The sequence below is a fragment of the Heptranchias perlo genome, chromosome 8 (assembly GCF_035084215.1).
Source record: "Heptranchias perlo isolate sHepPer1 chromosome 8, sHepPer1.hap1, whole genome shotgun sequence".
NCBI lineage: Eukaryota > Metazoa > Chordata > Chondrichthyes > Hexanchiformes > Hexanchidae > Heptranchias > Heptranchias perlo.
The window spans coordinates 71,704,670-71,725,653 of record NC_090332.1 but is presented as its reverse complement, the minus strand read 5'-3'; the positions used below and the strand labels follow the sequence as shown (position 1 = coordinate 71,725,653).

The following is a 20,984-nucleotide window of genomic DNA, read 5'->3' as shown; positions in this document are numbered from 1 at the left end:
TCCCAGTATGTTCTGTTGTTACCACTGTCGGACAGCCTTCTGGTCGAAGGGGTTCCTCCTCAGGAACTTCTACATGTGGGACAGGTGGTGGGGGACGGTCCAGCTGGACGGAACGTCCTGCGTCTGGTTGGCCAGCGTGGCCAGACCCAGGCTTCACAATGTGGTGAACAGGTAGAAAGTCAGCATGTAGTGACACTTGGTGTTTGCGTACTGTGGCTCTACACATATCCGGGAGGCAGCCACACACAAAGGTGACCATCAGGAGCAGAGCGGCATTGGGGACGCGCTTCCCCACTTTGTCTGGGGTCTTGTACATGGTGACCCTGTGGATGTGTTCTACCTTGGACCTCCAGTCAAAGTGGAAGATAGCGCGGGAGACTGTGCCAGTGGAGGAGTGGGGAATGGGCCAGACCTTGGTCACATCGAGCAACACCGCGAGCACCTCACACCTTATCACCAGGAAACTGCCGGTTATGGAGAGGGCATGCCCCCCCCACACACCAAGCTACAGTTTGGCCTTGGCAATCCGCTCCTCCCTGTTCATGGTGAAGGCCTGGGCCCCCCCAACCAGATCCCCAGCACCTTTAGGTGGTTGGACCTGACGGTGAAGGAGACTAAGGATTGGGTCTCCCAACTGCCATAGAACATGGCATCACTCTTTCTTCGGTTCACTCTGGCCCCCGTAGCCAGCTTGAACTGGTCACAGGTGCTCATCAGTGTGTGTACCGACCGCTGATCAGACCAAAAGATGGTGACGTCATCCATGTACAAGGAAGCCTTGACCTGAGAGCCTCCGCTGCCTGGGATCGTCAGCCCCCTGTCCTGGTGGACGCGGCAAACGGCTCAATACAACATACAAACAAAACCGCAGAGAGAGGACAGACCTGCCTGACTCCAGACCTGATCAGAAAGCTCTCCGACTCCCACCCATTGATTAGGACTGCACTACGGATGTCCGAGAAGAGCAGTCGGATCCAATCGTGGATTCCGTCCCCAAAACCCATTTTGGAGACCACATCCATCATGTACGTGTGGGATATTCTGTCGAAGGCCTTCTCCTGGTCTAAGCTGATGAGGCAGGAGTTCACCTCCCAGTCCTGCATGTAGACGATCGTATCCCTGAGCATCACAAGGCGATCAGAGATCTTCCTGCCGGGTACTGTGCAGGTCTGATCGGGGCAGATTACCAGCTCCAGAGCAGACTTGTGCCTGTTGGCAATGACCTTAGACAGAATCTTGTAGTTGACATTTAGCAAGGAAATGAGTTGCCAATTTCTAATTTCTTCCCTCTCCCCTTCTGCTTGTAGATGAGGGTGATGATGCCTTTCCTCATGGACTCTGACATGCTGCCTGCCAGAAGCATACCCCCGTACACTTCCAGCAGGTCTGGGCCTATCCAGTCCCACAGGGCCAAGTACAACTCAACCGGTAAGTCATCGCTTCCATGAATTCCACTCTTCTCGAAGGACCGGACGGCCTTTGTCAGCTTGTCCAACGCCTGCGGCTGATCTATGCTCTCCCGCTCACTATCTTCTAAGACCTCCGTGATAGAGGACAGGAAGGACTGGGAGTCCGTCATACAGTCTGGCATAAAAGGACTTACTGATCCTCAGTATATCAGCCTGCGAAGATGTCACCAAGCCGTCTTCCTCCTTCAGGCTGCTGATCACAGAGGTGTCTCTGTGCAGCTTCTGGAAGAAGAAGCCCGAGCACTTCTCAACCTGCTCCATGGAGCGGACTCTGGTCCGGAAGATGATCTTTGAGGCCTCGGACGCGAAGAGCGAGGCTTGCTGGCCCTTCACCTCCCTGAGATCCTCCTCGACATCGACCCCCATTGACTGCAACTGGAGAAGGTCCTGCATGCTTTTCTGAAGCTGCGACATTTTCCTCTGTCACTCTATCGCCTTTTGAATACCTTTGAGGATGAAGAACCTCTTGATGTTGGCCTTGATCGCTTCGGACCAGTGCACCTTGGAGTCGAAGAGGGGTTTCATTGCCCTCCAACTTGTGTATTCACTCTTTAATTCCTCGATGTTCTCCGGTGTCAACAGTCTCACGTTCAGCTTCCTTATCCCCCTGCCCGCCTTCTGGTCCTCCTACAATTGACAGTCGGCCAGTAGGAGGCAGTGGTCAGAGAAGAACACCGGCTGGACATCGGTGGATCACACCTTGAGTGTTGGGGACACAAATAGGAAGTCTATCCTGGAACGGAGGGACCCGTCTGGCCTGGACCAGGTGTATATCTGCGGCGCTCCGTATGCGGGGTTGCTGAAGACGTTACGAAGATTTACATCTTTCACCGGTTCCGTCAGGAGTTTGGACGTGGTGTCCAATATTCCGTTGGCCCTGCTAGATCGTCCAGCCGCATTGATGATGCAGTTGAAGTCTCCGGCGAGAACGACCGTCCTAGAGTTCGCCAGCAGCATCGGAAGGCGCTAGAAGACCTCCAGCTGCTTGCTCCTGAGGGCCGGGGCATGCACATTGATCAGTTGGAGCGGGGTGTTCTTGTACAGAACATCTGCTACGGGCTGGAGGCCCCCCACCACCTCCTTAAACTCGTGGGGGTGAATTGGCCTCCTCGCAGCAGAATCCCCGGGCCCGAGGAATGACTATCGTTGCCTCCTGACCAGATTGACTGCCTCTGGGTCCATATGCATAACTGCTGCCGGTAGTTGCTGAGATCTTTTGATGAAGGTGGGGTTTCCCCCCTTTTCCTTGTTCATAGAAACATAGAAAATAGGAGCAGAGTAGGCCATTCAGCCCTTCAATCCTGCTCCGCCATTCAGTATGATCATTGCTCATCCTCTATCTTAATACTATATTCCCGCTCTCTCCCCATACCCCTTGATGCCTTTTGTGTCTAGAAATCTATCTCCTTAAATATATTCAGTGACTTGGCCTCCACAGCCTTCTGTGGTAGGGAATTCCACAGGTTCACCACCCTCTGAGTGAAGAAATTTCTCCTCATCTCAGTCCTAAATGTCCTACCCCGTATCCTGAGACTGTGACCCCTTGTTCTGGACCCCCCAGCCAGGGGAACCATCCTCCCTGCATCCAATCTGTCTAGCCCCGACAGAGTTTTATATGTTTCAGTGAGATCCCCTCTCATTCTTATAAACTCGAGTGAATACAGGCCGAGTCGACCCAATCTCTCCTCGTACAACAGTCCTGCCATCCCAGGAATCAGTCTGGTGAACCTTCGCTGGACTCCCTCAATGGCAAGTATATCCTTTCTTAGGTAAGGAGACCAAAACTGCACATAGTACTCCAGGTGTGGTCTCACCAAGGCCCTGTATAACTGCAGTAAGACATCCTTGCTCCTGTACTCAAATCCTCTTGCAATGAAGGCCAAAATTCCATTTGCCTTCCTAACTGCTTGCTACACCTGTATGTTTGCTTTCAGTGATTGGTGTAGAAGGACACCCAGGTCCCTTTGTACATCAACATTTCCCAATCTATCACCATTTAAATAATACTCTGCCTTTCTGTTTTTCCTTCCGAAGTGGATAACTTCACATTTATCCACATTATACTGCACCTGCCATGTATTTGCCCACTCACTCAACTTGTCCAAATCGCCTTGAAGCCTCTTTGCATCATCCTCACAATTCACGATCCCACCTAGTTTTGTGTTGTCAGCAAACTTGGAAATATTACATTTGGTTCCCTCATCCAAATCATTGATATATATTGTGAATAACTGGGGCTCAAGCACTGATCACTGCGGTACCCCACTAGTCACCGCCTGCCACCCTGAAAAAGACCCATTTTTTCCTACTCTCTGTTCCCTGTCCGTTAACCAATTTTCAACCCCTGCCAGTATATTACCCCCAATCCCATGTGCTTTAATTTTGCACACTAACCAATGATGTGGGACTTTATCAAAGGCCTTCTGAAAATCCAAATAAACCACATCCACTGGTTCTCCCTTATCTATTCTACCAGATACATCCTCAAAAAACTCCAGTAGGTTTGTCAAACATGATTTCCCTTTCATAAATCCATGTTGACTTTGTCTAATCCAGTTGATATTTTCGAAGTGCCCTGTTATCACATCCTTTATAATAGATTCTAGCATTTTCCCTACTACTGATGTTAGGCTAACCGGTCTGTAGTTCCCTGTTTTCTCTCTCCCTCCTTTTTTAAATAGTGGGGTTACATTTGCCACCCTCCAATCTGCAGGAACTGTTCCAATATCTATAGAATTTTGGAAGATGACAACCAATGCATCCACTATTTCCATGGCTACCTCTTTTAGTACTCTGGGATGCAGATTATCAGGCCCTGGGGATTTATCGGCTTTCAGTCCCATTAATTTCTCCAGCACTATTTTTTTACTAATACTAATTTCCTTTAATTCCTCCTTCTCACTAGTCCCTTGGTTCCCTAGCATTTCTGGGAAGTTATTTGTGTCCTCTTCTGTGAAGATGGAACCAAAGTATTTGTTTAATTGCTCTGCCATTTCCTTGTTCTCCTCCATTATAAATTCTCCCGTTTCTGACTGTAAGAGACCTACATTTGTCTTCACTAATCTTTTTCTTTTTACATACTTGTAGAAGCTTTTACAGTCCACTTTTATGTTCCTTGCAATTTTATTCTCATACTCTATTTTTCCCCTCTTAATCAATCTCTTGGTCCTTTTTTGCTGAATTCTAAACTGCTCCCAATCCCCAGGCTTGCTACTTTTTTTGGCAACTTTATTTGACTCCTCTTTGGATCTGATACTATCCTTAATTTCTTTTGTTAACCATGTTGGGCCGCTTTTCCTTTTGTGTTTTTGCACCAGAACGAATTTATAAATATTGCAATTCACGCATTTGTTCTTTAAACGTTAGCCATTGCCTATCCACTGTCATGCCTTTTAATGAAGCTTCCCAATCTATCATAGCCAATTCACTCCTCATACCTTCGTAGTTTCCTTTGTTTAGATTTAGGACCCTAGTTTCGGATTGGACTACTTCACTTTCTATCTTAATGAAGAAATCTATCCTGTTATGGTCACTCTTCCCTCAAGGATCCCGCACAACAAGATTATTAATTAATCCCTTCTCATTGCACAATACCCAATCTAGGATAGCCTGTTCCCTGGTTGGCTCCTCAATGTACTGGTTTAAAAAACCATCTCGTACACATTCCAGGAATTCATCCTGCACAGTATTATTGCTAATTTGGTTTGGCCAGTCTACGTGTAGATTAAAGTCACCCATGATTAGCTGAGGAGTGGTTGCTATTGTCTGTTGGGGACTCTAAGCACCTCTTGCTGCTGGTCACACCTTTGGCGTTTGTACCTCTAATCCTATTGGTCTTCCTCTTTTTCTTTCCCTGTGTCATCCATCGTTCTTACGTCCCTGGGTCACATTCCATCGACTCTGCGTTCTCAGTGGAAGTTTCGGGGCTGGGTTTCAGGGTTTGGTTGCTTCCTGCCCTATGCCGTCATGCTGGTCGTTGGCTCTTTCACGTGGGGCAGAGCGGTTGGGGGAGGGGTCTGGCTTATTTTGGGGCAGCCACGAATGCTGCTCACTTCTTCTGCATCGCCTCACCTCTCGCTGCCTGTGCGTAGGTATGTCTGCAGTTTGGGCAAGTCTTGTACAAGTGACCAGCCTCTCCGCACAAGTTGCAGCACTTGGCCTCCTGACAGTCCAGTGTCTGGTGGCCCTCCTTCCTGCAGTCCCTGCAGATCACCGCATTGCAGGAGACCACCTCATGCCTGGGTTTGCCGCAGGATCAATACACTCTGGGCTGCCCCGGGTACACCACATACCTATGACTCGTCCCAATCACGAAACTTGATGGCAGGTGGATGATGTTTCTGTCGGCATCCACCCTCAGCATCGCCTTGATGCGCCTCTTGTTGGTCCATATCCAGGGAGGAGACCGTCATCCACCTCCTGATCGACTGCCCCTTCGTGCAGAAGATGTGGAGAGAGATGCGTTGGTATCTGTCCTGGTTCATCCCCAACATTTCGGTAACGCAGGACAATGTGCTCCATGGACTGTTCCACGGGGGACACACCGAGACAGATATCAACTGTTGCTGAAAGATCACTGTTGTGGGAAAAAAATCACCACTCGGAGTCAGACATTTGTTTAATTAAGTGTCCATTTTATTAGTAGTCAAGCGTTATATTTAAGCCTTTAATTAAGGTTAGTCTAATCTACACAAAGCGCATTTCAATGTGGTTTTAGGGTAAATACCACTGTCATGTACCCATTAGTCACTTCATCGTTGCCTTTAATTCAACAGTCCAAAATCCACGCTAACATCACCAACTCGGTGAAAGAGGCCCTTTGGGCCACCCAAAACCTGCTGGTCTTCCAGCTGAAGGAGCTGTCCACGACGGAGTGTTGCCGACTGGCACACTCCAAGATCCAGGAATACGTGCTGCGGGATGCACTGAAGTGAGGTGCAGCCTACGCAAAGGCTCTACGGGGAAAGGCCATCCCACTTTGTATTGTACAACGTGTATTAGAAGATATGTACTGTGTTTTAAATTGTAATATTGGAATTGTATTGTTTACGATCCGTGTTTTATTGTTTTGAATTGTATCGCCTTGGATTTGTGGTAGCTTTAAATTTTATGAAATATAGTATATTTTGAAATATTAAAAAAAATCAGCACATCCAGGACGGGCACATGCAGATTGAACATGTGGAATGTTAGCGTCAGTTCCTTCGCGGGAGCGCGAAGAGCAGTTCCTCAATAAGGAGTGACAACAGTGCTTCCTTCCTCTTCTCCTTGAAGGCCTGGAGCATCTTCAGGCATCCTTCGACATCCCTGTAGGTCACGTTGAAATATCCACTCCTCGGGAAGTCCTGCAGGCAGAAGATGTCCCCGGCCTTGAATTGACAGGCTTCGAGAAGAAACTTCCTCACGAAGACATTCCGTTGGCAAGGCGAGGGTCATTCAACCACCCTTGTGGTCAGCCTGATGGTGTTGCACACCCCCTGCCCAGGTGCTCGGGAAACTCCGGCCACCATGTCCGCTGCAAAAAAAAATCGTTCCCGCCCTACTGGAGAAAGGTTTTAGACCGGTCTCCAGCCAGCATTGAGATCCACCTCTATGTCAACAAAGCGCCAACTGGTTATAGCTGTTTCTACTCGTTCTGGGAGATCCGCCTTCTGGATCACGGACTCTCCTCTGCCCAAACTCCATTTTGGAGAGCATGACCATGTGGGATATTCTGTCGAAGGCCTTCTGGTCCAAGCTGATGAGGCAGGTATTCAGCCACCCGTCCCATCGGTGCCTGTTGTTTAAAACACGCACGGCTTAATCAAAAATATTTAAACATTTAACACATTGCAATTACAGAACTGACCCAAAACCCAAGCACTTGCCAACCTGCCTAATGCACCTATGGCCACCTCATCATAATAATGACAACTCGTCAAAGACACACCTACTACGTATTCACAACTAAAGAGAAATTTTTCTTTCAGCAATAAGTCAGCCCCACAAAAGCAGGCCTCAAAAAATTACTTAAAACTCTGAATGTTCCTCTCCACGGAAATTTTACTAAAAGGCGAAAAAAAAATTATTTCAAAATATACTTTATTTCATAGAATTTAAAGTTACACCATAAATATCACCATTCCAAACCAGTACATTTCAAACCAAGAACACTACAGATCATACACAAAGCGATCTCATTATTACAATTCAAACACGGTATTTCTTATCACTCATGGTGTACAATACAAGGTGGGGAGGCCTTACATGATGGCCTTTCCCCATAGAGCCTTTGCTGAGGCCACACTTCGCTTCAGTGCGTCCCACAGCACATACTCCTGGACCTTGGAGTGTGCCAGTCGGCAACACTCAGTCATGGGCAGCCCCTTCAGCTGGAAGACCAGCAGGTTTTGGGCCGACCAAAGGGCCTCCTTCACTGAGTTGATGGTCTTCCTGCCGTAGGTGATATCTGTCTTGGTGTGCGTCCGGGGGAACAGCTCATAGAGCACAGCGTCCTGTGTTACCAAACTGTTCGGGATGAACCGGGACTGATACCAACGCTTCTCTCCACACCCTCTGCGCAAAGGGACAGCCTATCAGATTCTCCCCTGCCAGTTTAACACATGGTTTTTTCAAAAAATATACTTTATTCATAAAATTTGCAACAATACATACAATACAGTTGTCATATCACATTTCAAATATACACAATACAGATTATACAATTTGCAAGATACATAAAGTACAGTTCAAATATGATTCCAACAATACAGTTACACATCGTATATAATTACAGTTCATGACACTCTAGGGTGCCTCATTGCATTACAATCAATACAGCTTAACTTATTTTTTGAGGCCCTGCTTCTTGTAGGGCATGTGTTGTGTTAAAAATAGAAGGACAAAGTGATTATGTTAATGCACATGGGATTTCTTCTTTTGAATATGATGTAACATCTTCCTTCCTGGGAGATATTGCTTACTGCAACTGTTGATACTTATTTGGTTATTCCCAACAGAAATGCGTAGTTATTTATCAGGGAAGTTTATAATGATGATGATCTTTGTGGTTTCTCATGATCCTGACGTGTATTATAAAGGTTCACATACGGATAATTAATGCCCATGTGGGGCGAGGCACTGAAGGGCAATTGATGGCTATGGAATTGTATTCCAAGTGTTCTACTCCTTGTCAGTGACTAAAGAGAGGGAGAGAATTGTGAATATTCATGCAATACAATTGGAATTCATACCTGATTTTTAAAAAAAAATATGGTAATGCAGTAATATGATTTGTTGTTTTCCCTTTTGCTAGTTTTTTTTAGAACTTTTAAGCTTCAGACCCCCAAACCTATCCAATCCTCAGTGTTTCATAGTCTGTGTTTTGGGAAAATGAATTGGTTCAGTGCAGAGATGAGTGTTAAAATGTCACAATATTGCTAAATCTGAAGGAGAATGTAGTGTGTAAGGAACTTAAACAGCATTATATATATCTTTGTTACAGCAATTAAAGCACAATAACTTAGTGAACCTTCTCGAAGTATTCAGAAGAAAACGTAAATTGCATCTCGTGTTTGAGTACTGTGATCACACTGTATTAAATGAGCTGCAGAGGTATCCCAGAGGGTAAGAGCACTTCAACATAGAAGTTTGTTTTACTAAAAACACTGCACACAGATGAGCAAGATTGTACAAGCTGAAGGGGGAGAGGGAAGAAATCAGAAATTGGCGACCCATTTCCTTGCTAAATGACGACTACAAAATTCTGTCTAAGGTCATCGCCAACAGGCTCAAGTCTGCTCTGGAGTGGGAGATCCACCCTGATCAGACCTGTACCCGGCAGGAAGATGTCTGATAGCCTTGCGCTGCTCAGGGATACGATCGCCCACGTGCAGGAAAGGGGGTGAACATTTGCCTCATCAGCCTGGATCAGGAGTAGGCCTTCGACAGAATATCCCACACATACATGATGAACGTGCTCTCCAAAATGGGTTTTGGGGAGGGAATCCGCGATTGGATCTGACTGTTCTACGCGGACATCCAAAGCGCAGTCCTAATCAACGGGTGGGAGACGGAGAGTTTTCCGATCAGATCTGGAGTCAGGCCGGGCTGTGCTCTCTCCGCGGTCTTGTTCATTTGTTTTATTGAGCTGTTTGCCATGTCCATCAGGAAGGACGTGGGTATCAGGGGGGTGACGATACCAGGCAGCGGAGGCTCTCAGGTTAAGGCCTCCCTGTACATAGACGACGTCACCGTCTTCTGCTCCAATCAGCAGTCGCTCCACAGACTCATGGGCATCTGGGACCGTTTCGAGCTGGCCTCGGGGACAGAGTGAACCGAAGTAAGAGCAAGGCCATGTTCTTTGGCAGGTGGGAGACCCGATCCTATGTCCCCTTCATCGTCAGGTCCGACTACCGAAGGTGATGGGGATCTTGTTCAGGAGGCCCTTAGCCTGCACAAAGAACTGGGAGGAGCGGATCGCCGAGGCCAAACAGAAGCTTGGTACGTGGATGGGACGATCCCTCTCCTTAACCGGCAGGAACCTGGTGATAAGGTGTGAGGTACTCGCGGCATTGTTCTATGTGGCCAGGGCCTGGCCCATTCCCCACAACTCCACCGTCACAGTCACCCAAGCTATCTTCAACTTGGTCTGGAGGCCCAAGGTCCGCAGGGTCACCGTGTACAAGCCCCCAAACAAAGGGGAGAAGAGCTTCCCAAATGCCTCCCTGATCCTGATGGCCACCTTTGTGTGTGAGTGCCTCAGGATGCATGTAGAGTCCCAGTACGCAAACACCAATTGTCACTACATGCTGAGCTTCTACCTGTCCAACACACTGAGAAGGCTAGGTCTGGCCAAGCAGATGCAGTAGGTCCTGTCCAGCTGGACCATCCCCCACCACCTGTCCCAGGTGGAGAAGTTCCTGAGGAGGAACCCCTTCGACCACAAGGCCGTCAGACAGTGGTCGACACAGAACATTCTGAGAGCTCTCCAGGGAAATGAGAGGGTGGATTCGATCGGGCATATCCCCAACCAGATGGTCGATGCCTTATGGCTGAATGTCTCATCCCCAGAACTGACAAACAGGCATGAGGATATAGCCTGGATGGTGGTGAGAAGGGCCCTCCCATTGCAGTCCTTCCAACTCATGGAATCTCAGCACCACCGCGAGCTGCCCTTGAGTTTGTGGTGGGGATGAGACCGTCGTCCACCTCCTGATGAATTGCATCGCACAGAGGGTGTGGAGAGAGGTGCATTGGCATCTGCCCCAGTTCATCCCAAACTGTTCGGTAACACAGGACGCTGTGCTCTACAGGCTGTTCCCCGGAACGCCAACTGAGACAGGTATAACCTGCGGCTGGAAGACCATCAACTCAGTGAAGGAGGCCTTTTGGTCTGCCCAAAACCTGATGGTCTTCCAGCTGAAGGAGCTGTCCACGACCGAGTGTTGCTGACTGGCACGCTCCAAGGTCCAGGAGTACGTGCTGCGGGATGCACTGAAGCAAGGTGCGACCTACGCAAAGGCTCTATGGGGAAAGGCCACCATTAAAAGCCACCTCATCTTGTATTGTACAGAATGTATTAGAAAATATTTATGATGTTTTAAAATTGTAATAATGAGATCATAGTGTATACGATCTGCACTGTATTGCTTTGAACTGCCTTGCTGCATTTAGTGTCTTTTTACTTGAACTGTGTGTGCACTGTGCATATCTTTAAATTTTATGGAATAAAGTATATTTTGAAATTGAAAAAAAGTACAATTAAGAAGAAAGTTCAGATGAAATTGGATCTTTAGAGTGAATTCTCTAATACAGAGATAAATATTTAGGCTTCCATTTGTAGTCCTTCAAAAGAAGTTTGTTAAATGATTTGTTAGTTTATGCTATTATCTTGCTACAGATAATATCCAGTAGTAAAAGTTCCAGCTGTGAGGTTTTTAAAGCGTTTGTTACACCAATGCCAAGAATATAAATGGAGATCCATTCTTCTGCTGTTAATGCAAACTTCAATTGTGCTTATGGTGTCCATCCGTCTTTGCTGTATGCTGGAAGTGAGAAGAGAAAGCTTTCATTGTCAGATCCAAATTAAGCATTGGATGACAGGGTCTTCAGCTTCTTCCAGTCAAAGCTCCCTACAGGATTTATTTACTAATAACTGATACAAATCTGCAATAGCACTTTGCCTTCTGTCTCTCTCCACAGAAACTTTTGGGTTTTCCCTTATATGCCCAACTTCCCCCACCCTCTCCCCCTTCCCTTTCCCAGTGCTGGCAGGGGCCATAGCTTTGTCTTAACACAGACCAGGTTCCAAGGATCATTGCATTCCCTCTCCGCACCAATCTCTAATATCTCATCATTATACAACACATCCGATGCCCACGTGACTATCTTGTCAAACAAATGAACAGATTTAACATCCAAAAATTGAAGAAACATAAATACATAATAATTCTTGACAATTACTCTGGATCGTCAATCTTTTTGAACGTAAGGTACTTCTCCACCTATGAGAGATGGCTAGAGGGCAGAAAGCAAAGGCTCGGAATAAAAGGAAGTTGTTCACACTGGGCCGATGTGGTGACTGGGGTCTGACAATTTGTTATTTACATAATTGATCTGGTCTTAGGAATTATGGAAAATTTAGAAATTTGCCAATGATGCAAAATTGGAGGTATAGCAAATTATGATGAAGGTTGTGAAAGACTATAGAAGGACAGGGATAGGTTAGCAGGATGGGCAGATAGGTGGCAGATACAGTTCAATATAGAAAAGTATGAAGGATGACATTTTGGAAGTTAGAATGGCAAGATTTTAAATGGAGTAGAGGAGCAGGAGGACCTTGTTGCGGGTCATTAAGGGGCAGTACACATAGATAAGACCATAAAAACAATCAAAATAATTGGCTTTGTATCTAAAGGCATAGAATACAAAAGGAAAGAAGTAATGTTGCACCTGTACAAGACCTTAGTCCACTTTTGGGAGTATTGTGTACAGGTTTTGGCACCCATTATGGGAAGGATATAAAAGCAATGGAAAAGGGATGAGGGGTTACAGTTATGAAGAGAAACTTGAGAAGTTAGAGCTTTTTCATCAGTGCTGAGAGGTTTACGACATGAAATGATAGAGGTCTTCAAGATTATGAAGGGCTATGATAAGATAAACAAAGACAGAGGGCGCTAAACTGGGCCATGTAGCGTCCGTTCTTTTGGCCTGACGCCTGACGCCATCTTGGTATAGGAGTTAGCGCATGTGCTAATACCGGACGCCGGAAGCATGTAAAGTAGGGAGAAAATGGCTGCAAAGCTGATTTAAAATGATACACACCATTTTCGACCTTAACACTCAACTCAATGCACAGTCTTATCCCCGACCATCTAAACATTTCTTACAGTGCCTGAAGGACACCCCCACCTGCGCTATTTAAAGGGCCATGCAGGTGTTGCAAGTTAGTTGTTGGATTATTGCTTCTGGCTGCTGGAGGAGTAGTAAGTGTTTTTTGAAGCTCCCTATTCTTATTGAGAGTTCCTACACTACTTTTGAGTGCTTTGGCAGGTATTGCCTTACGGGTTGGAAAGTTACAATGCTGGTGGAACAACATTCCTACCAACCATGAGCGGTCTGCTAGGGCTCCTGTTGGGCATTGAGCATGACTGGGGGCATGCAGAGAGGCCACGGGCAGCAGGTCAAGCTGCGAGGAGAGGGAGGATGAGGAGGCGCAGGGCACTGAGCAGGAGGCCCTACCCAATGAGGGCCTTCCGGGATCAATTCTTTTACCTCAACATGACCGAGGAGGATTGCATCCGACGCCTGAGGTTCACCAAGTAAGCCTTGACCGAGATTTGTCAACTGGTGCGGCCACAACTGCAGCCTCAGAGCAGGGCAAGGTCTGTGCCTGTGGCTGTGAAGGTCACCGTGGCACTGAATTTCTACGGCTCAGGATTATTTCAGGCCTCTGCTGGCAACGTGCAACATCTCGCAGTATGCAGTATACTGCTGCATAAGGGAGGTCACAGACGCACTGTACCACATGAGGAACAGATTCATCACCTTCCGTCTCAACAGAGACAATCAGAACGAGCGAGCACGGGGGTTCGCCCGTATTGCTGGCTTCCCCATGGTGCAGGGTGCCGTTGACTGCGCACATATTGCCCTGCGTGCCCCGCACATCAACTCGGCTCTCTTCATCAACCGAGAGGGCTTCCACTCCCTCAACGTGCAGCTGGTGTGCGACCACACGCATCACATCTTGGAGGTCGTGCCCGCTTCCCTGGGAGTAGTCACGTGCCTTTGTCAGTCCAACGTGCCAGCTATCTTTCATCCGACTCGGCAAATCAAAGGCTGGCTACTGGGTGACAAAGGCTATCCCCTCACGACGTGGCTTATGACACCGGTCAGGAATCCACGCATACGTGCACAGCAGGCCTATAATGAGAGCCATGCTGCCACAAGGAACATTGTGGAGCACACCATGGGCCTCCTCAAACAACGCTTCCGCTGTCTAGACCAGTCTGGAGGATCCCTGCAGTACTCCCCTGAGCAGGTGGGCAGATTCATGGTGGTCTGCTGCATGCTGCACAGCCTCGCCATCATGAGGGACCAGCCTTTGCCACCAATGATTGCAGATGATCCTGAGCCAGAGGTGGAGGAGGAGGAGGCTGAGGAGGAAGAGGTGGAGGAGCAGGAGCTGGAAGAGGCTGAAGAGGAGCAGGAGGAGGTGGTGGAGCTGGAAGAGGAAGTGGAGGATGCAAGGGTGCAGCAGGAACCACACGCCTTGTCTGCAAGGGCTGTGCGTGCTCACCTGATCCGTGCCCACTATCAATAATTGGAACTACATCCCCCAACTCACCAACAGTCTGACATTCCCACCTTTCCCCTCCCACAAGATAATCAAATCACCCTCCATCTGATTACATATTGGTGTCCCCCTCAGCTCATTGCATAAATAAAAACCACCACCAAATGCAAAATCAAACTCTCATTTATGGATGAATAAATGAAATTATGCAAACAAAACAGAACTATTCACCCTTGTGCATTCCCTTAGTGCCTGTTGTTTGTGTGCCTTTACTTATCCTAGTGTTCCTATGAGGTGCTTCCCCAGTGGCTGGAGCATGGGTGGTGCAAGGCTGCTGGCCTTCAATGGAGTAACTTGCAGATGGCCTTAGAGAACGACCTCGAGCAGCTCTGGGCCTGAAGGGCCCGGCTTCAGACTGCACCATCTCAGCATGGGCTGCAGCAGTCTGGCCTGGCTGGCCGAGAGGCAACAACAGGGGCACTGGCGGAGTGGCAGGGGTGGGAGAAGGAATGCCGTTGTCCTGAGAGAGGACAGCAGGTCTGACTGCCTTGGTGCCACTGCCACTCTCCCGGGGTGATGCCTCAGCAAACCTGGTGACCTGGATTGCTGGAGTGCTGTGACGCCCTGGAATCCCTGTTCCACAGTGGTCCCCAGAGCCACGATAGCAGCAGGCTGAGCTTCCAAGGCAGCAGCCTGAGCTGCAAATGCAGCAGTCAGACCTTGGATGGCAGATGTTTGTGCTGCAATGGATGCTGTGACATCAGTCATCAGACACTGCATCATGGTGGGTTCCACAGGAACGCTGATGGAGGTGACCACCCGTTCCATGTTGGAAAGGATGGGCTCCAAGCTCTGCGCAAAGCCCTGTGCCAAGTTGGAGCTGGACTCCTCCGTGCCCCTTCTCATTGTGCGCAGGCTTTCTGGCAGGCTTTCCAATGCCCCAAGCATTTGTTGGTGTTTGTCCATCGGCCGTCTTCTGTAGCCTGGCCCATCGAAGTCCTCATCTGATTCCTCTGCAGCAGAACTAGTGAGCGACCTCGCCCTCCGGCGAGCTGGCACCTGTGGTATCTGTTCCCTCCACCCCGGCTCCTGCGCACTTGTGCTCGGTGTCTCACCACGTGCAGATCCCTCCTCTAACCTAATCTCTAAAGGACGCAATGACAAAGGGAAACAGGTTGAGTTGTGGAGTGGGGAAAGGAGCAAGTAAGAGGTGTGTGCTGACAGCATGTGCAGCACGTGTGTCAGAAAAGATTATGGGAGGAGGGAGATGTGGAAAAGAAGAAGGAGCATTAGATATGCAGACACCTCCTTCATTGGGACCTCCAGCGCGGCACGTTGTGATGGCTGCAGCGATGGCCCGTCCAATGATCCGCAGCACGTCTCCTCTATGGGGGTGAGGACATGCAGACTTGCTTGTCCAGCCTCAGGTCCCTCCTGCTGCCGGGTGCCACCTTCTCCTGCAAGACAGAGGAAAGTGTGTCAGTGAGTGTCCTGCAAGGTGTGTGGGTGATGTGCCTGTCACGATAGAATAGCTGCCAGTTTGTGTGACTTGTGAGTGGTGGTTGTGTGGCCTGCAAGTGTGGTACAATGTGCGGGTGAGATGCAGCATTGCGTATGGATGGCAGTGTTTGTTGGTGGGTGGGTGGGTGATGGGAGATGTCGTGCATGGAGTATTGGTGCAGTTGGTAGGATGTGCCACTTGACACTTGCATTCACTCACCTTGACCACTCGTGTCAAATCATTAAACTTCTTTCGGCACTGCAACCACATGCGTGGTGCAATGCTCCTAATATTCACCTCCTGTGCCACAGCCTGCCAATGCCTGCGCAGCTGTAGTCTGGAGGGTCTCCGGCCACCCTGCGGGTACATGCTTGCCCTCCTATGGTCCACGCCTTCCACCAGGGCCTCGAGAGCATTGTCTGAGAATCGTGGAGCCCTCTCTCTTGCTGGTGCAGCTACTTGCAATGCCATTCTCCCTTCTCCTACTTGGCTGTGTGCCTGCCATTGGAAATGTGCCTGCACCTTTAAGTAGTGCAGGCTGCTGATGACGTGCGCTGTGCACGCCCCATTTCCAACTTCCTCATTCTCTGTGCAGCCTCTCAGCAGCAAGGGCTGCGCTTGCTGCACGGAGATTTCATGGTAAGTAGCAGGCAGCACGAAGTTCATGTGCTGCCTGCGTGGGGTCCGTCGGGCATGGGGTGGTGGCGCATCGCGCTACCATCGCCCAGAACGGACCCTTATCCAATTTTTCCCCCAGATTGTTTCCATTGGTCAGCAAGACATTAATGAGGAATAATCATAAAAATAATTAAAGGGGAGGTTAGAAAAAAACCATTAGACGGAAAGTGGTTTGAATGTGGAATTATCTGCTGCAAAGCGTTATTGGAACAGAATCCGTAAATTCTTTTAAAAGGGAATTAGACAGTTTCTTGAAAAGGAGGGAAGTTAAACAATATGGAAAGGAAGCAGGAGAATGGGTTTAGATTCGGTGGCTCACGAAGAAAATACCAGCACAGACTTGATGGTCTGAATGGCCTATTTCTGTGCTGTAACATTTTATGATTGTTCCAGCTTAAGTACCTTTGAAGTTAACGGAGATTGCAACCAGTATAGTAACTGAGCCATTGAGTTAAACAGTACGTTCCCATCTTTCTCAGGACAGAAGAATCTGAGGACAAAGTATCCCTGACATCAGAGTTCTAGGCCACAAGGCTTTATCAATTTCCTCCTATCTGAAGCCAGTGAAAGTCTTTTCAGGCAAACCTATTCTGTGATATTCCACCGAGGTTCATTGTAGGCACTGTATTGTCTTGTTCTGCTTTTTCAGATTCATTCACCATGGATCTTGTGTGACCCACACCCCACTGATAGTATCTGTTAGCCAAGCATTAGAAGGCGACACAGAAAGTGATAATAATGATGTCGTCAATGAAAATGAGAATTGTTCCCTGTCCAGTGTCGCGTTAGGATGACCTGGCACCTCCTGGTCCAGTCCCATGGAAACATGTCACACACCAGCCATTGTGCCTTCTGGTAACCTGAGAAGCCTGTAATTCATGTCCAATAATAAGTACCTTGTAGCTAGGGGCTAACTTAACCTGGTACCTTGTACTGCTGTTGATCTAGGATGGGCCTTTCCTTTCACCAAGTTGCCAATATAAAAGCAAACTAGCTGTCTTCTTATGCCATAATGTTTCTTTTGAAAGACATGTGCCACAATCAAGTGGCCCTTTACCAGCTGATACGTATCGTCCAAGACCATCTTCAGGCTGGCCTTGTAGGTGTTACATCCAGGAGGCATAGGTTTACACTTTTACCCTTGGTTGTTCCAAACCCCTGCAGCTACTCCTTGGTACAATTTATATTTTCTGCCAGTTATATCAATCACTAGGCTAACATGAATTGAACAGAGATAAATATCTCAACCAAGCTTAGGTTTACATAAAGATGAAACAATATGTAACACAAAACTCAGTTTAAGCTCCAACTTTATGCAATGCATTGAAGGTACTCTCACAATTGAAATGTAAACCCAAGCAGCAAAGATTCAAAATAACGTATCAATTGCCACACTGTACTGACACAACCGCCACCCCCCCACCTCCGGCTGAATCAAAACCGCATCCACATCTCCTCACACTCTCTTCCCTTCTTCCGCTCCTTCGTCTCTCCTGTTTCTCATCTCTCCTGCTCACCCTATCCCAGTCCCCTTCTTTTCCCTTCCTGTCTCTTTCTCTGCCCTCCCACTCATCCTATCCCTAGCTTCCCTTCCCTTCCTCAGCCTCTCCATCTCCACTCTCCAATCTGCCTCCTCTCCTCTCCCTAATCTCGGTTCAATTATTTACAGCCCTCTAACCCAGCTTGACCTGAAAAGTGCCCTGTTCCCTTGTTCTTGACTCCCCGTGTGCAGCAACATGGGAGATCCACTAGCATATAAAAAAAACACCTTCCTGCCTTGATTCCATTGAGAAGACTATTTCTTCCCACTTCTCCTTGAGTCAAAAGGTCTTTTGGCTAGATCCAACTTGCTAGTAGAAAACTGCTGGGCTCTCTATCTCGCCCCATGGATGTAAGGTATTTTTGTTTGGGAGCCAAGCCTTTACACAATAAGCAATTAGGAGCTCCTATATTACTGAACCAGGAAATCAAACCGTGGGTCCTTTAGGTCTGTTACGTGCAGCCTTTACTGAGCCATCTGGGAAACAAAAGTTCCAATATTCCATGATAACTTGCTTTGACTCAGAGTTGTGAGTAATCTAAGCACTTGACCACCTGACAATTTCTCTCCTTTCTCTTTTGGAAGCTCACAGTATTTAGTTAACATCTCCAACGGAATGGTTGAGTTCAGAGACTAGCCATCTGAAGAATCGTAAATGCAAATCCAAGTCTTTTTATTCGTTGGAAAAATTTTCTGGAGCCAATCATACCGTCTGTAAATGATTTAGATTTCTTGTAAGGTTTTTTGATAGTGTTACCACTTTAGGTTGTTGCATGAATTGAAGTTTCTAACAAAGCTAAGAATAAAATCCTAAAATTAAAATATCTGGTATTTTATACAGTTTTTAAAAAAGTTTTGAAAATATTGTCACTGGTCCTGAAGGTAATGAATGTCTTTCTGGTTTAGATTACCAGAAGCAATGGTTAAAAACATCATGTGGCAAATGCTTCAAGCTGTTAACTTTTGTCACAAACACAATGTAAGTCACTGTTATATTGATACCATTGTTCTCACATATTCAAATTGTTGTTTTTCAACAGTAGATTGGATTTGATCTTGTTGCCTGTAGATCTTAGAAAGAGACTTGTTGCATTTTTCAAAAATATTAAAATGTTCAACTTAGCTGTTTTTCAACCTTTATCCCCTGAACAAAAGGGAACCGTGTACGGTTAGCATAACAAATGCTGTGAGCAGCACACTAAGCATTAATTGTCAACTTATTGTAATTGTGCCTAGTTTTAAAATAATTTTAATATTCAAAATTAATTTACTCAATTTTGATGAACTGAGTATTTACACACTTGAATTAAAGTTTCATGTGGACAAAACTAACCAGATTTTTCTTTTTAATTTCTTGCTCCTTTTCCAGTGTATTCACAGAGATGTCAAGCCAGAAAACATTCTGATTACTAAACAAGGGGTTATCAAGTTGTGTGACTTTGGATTTGCTAGGATACAGAGTATGTCATTTTTTACTTTGAACATCATAGATTAATAAGATATTTTTATGTTGACACAGCATTGTACATATAAAAAACTCAATCTGTTTCAATTTTGAGGGTTTTTTCCTTTCTTTAATTTTTTTATTTCTAATTTTCTGTCCCTAATCATCCCTTCTTGCCTCAAGCTGGCACCTGTTCTGGGGTAAGGCTCCACCTTGTCCATTTTTCACGTGAAACTGAAAGGTGAGTGTCAGCATAGAATCATAGAAATTTACAGCGCAGAAGGAGGCTATTCGGCCCATCGTGTCTGTGCCAGCCGAAAAAGAGTCATCCAGCCTAATCCCACTTTTCAGCTCTTGGTCCGTAGCCTTGTAGGTTGCGGCACTTCTAGTGCATATCCGAGTACCCTTTAAATGCGATGAGGGTTTCTGCTTCTACCACACTTTCAGTCAGAGTTCCAGACTCCCACCACGCTCTGGGTGAAAACATTTTTCCTCAACTCCCCTCTAATCCTTCTACCAACTATTTTAAATCTATGCCTCCTGGTTATTGACCTCTCTGGTAAGGGAAATAGGTTTTTCCGATCCACTCTATCTAGGCCCCTCATAATTTTATACACCTCAATTAAATCTCCCCGCAGCCTCCTCTGCTCCAAAGAAAACAACTCCAGCCTATCTAATCTTTCCTCATAGCTAAAATTCTCCAGTCCTGGCAATACCCTCACAACCTAGTTCACTTATGTCTCCACCCGATGTCCAGACATGCGTACTCTAGCAAGCGCTATTGGAAAGCAATCAAATAAAATATGGCTCATTTGTAGGTGCCTCCTAGCATCCAGTTCATGGACAGCACAGGCTGGTGGGTGCCTGGGTGCAGGTTATCTACTTGCACTTGCAGCTACACAACACGTGTCACCTAGAAAATTAAAATGAGAGAGAAGTCGGGGAAAAATTGGAGGGTAACGCAACCTTAAAAAAACTACCCAAGCATTGGATCCTAAAGCAAAAATAGAATGGCGAGATACCTAAAATAAAGAAATCCTACAGATATTTGTGTAAACTGACAAACCATTTACTGTTTACTTGAGTAAGAATAGCCTTTGAATTGTAGTAGTATGACTTTGTAGTCAAGTGATTTAAAAATATCTTCACATATAATTATTTAGTTTTTGGTTTGTGATTTTTAAAAACAATTGTTAGTTCCTCGCCTTTATGAGCATACCAGCGGCGGAAAGTAAATCTTCAGATCACAGATGGAACCATCCAAGATCTGAAGAGACCATATTTTGCGTGAAGTTTTATGAATTTTATTTTTCCCCAACAGCAGGTCCGGGAGATGATTACACAGACTACATAGCAACCCGATGGTACCGAGCACCTGAGCTGCTTGTGGGAGATACACAGCATGGGACTTCAGTAGATATCTGGGCTGTAGGTACTGTCTTTGCAGAGCTGGTGTCTGGGCAGGCATTATGGCCTGGGAAATCGGATGTGGACCAAATCTACTTGATAATAAGGACTCTGGGTAAACTAGTCTATCATCTTGTAATCATTTACTTTCTGTTAACATGACTGTGGTG

The 20,984-nt window shown here is 46.8% G+C and overlaps 1 protein-coding gene across 2 annotated transcripts in view; it reads left to right on the top strand.

Moving 5' to 3' along the window:
• The window catches only part of LOC137324226 (cyclin-dependent kinase-like 4), a 50,406-nt gene that overhangs the window by 14,799 nt on the left and 14,623 nt on the right, over positions 1 to 20,984 (top strand). Inside the window, exons 2-5 of one of the 2 annotated variants that reach the window (XM_067988366.1) lie at positions 8,953 to 9,074; positions 18,870 to 18,942; positions 19,333 to 19,423; positions 20,732 to 20,929. In XM_067988366.1, coding sequence (XP_067844467.1) covers positions 8,953 to 9,074; positions 18,870 to 18,942; positions 19,333 to 19,423; positions 20,732 to 20,929 — 484 coding nt within the window. Of the gene's footprint in view, positions 1 to 8,952; positions 9,075 to 18,869; positions 18,943 to 19,332; positions 19,424 to 20,728; positions 20,930 to 20,984 lie in introns of both variants that reach the window. The other variant, XM_067988367.1, reaches the window with a different exon arrangement.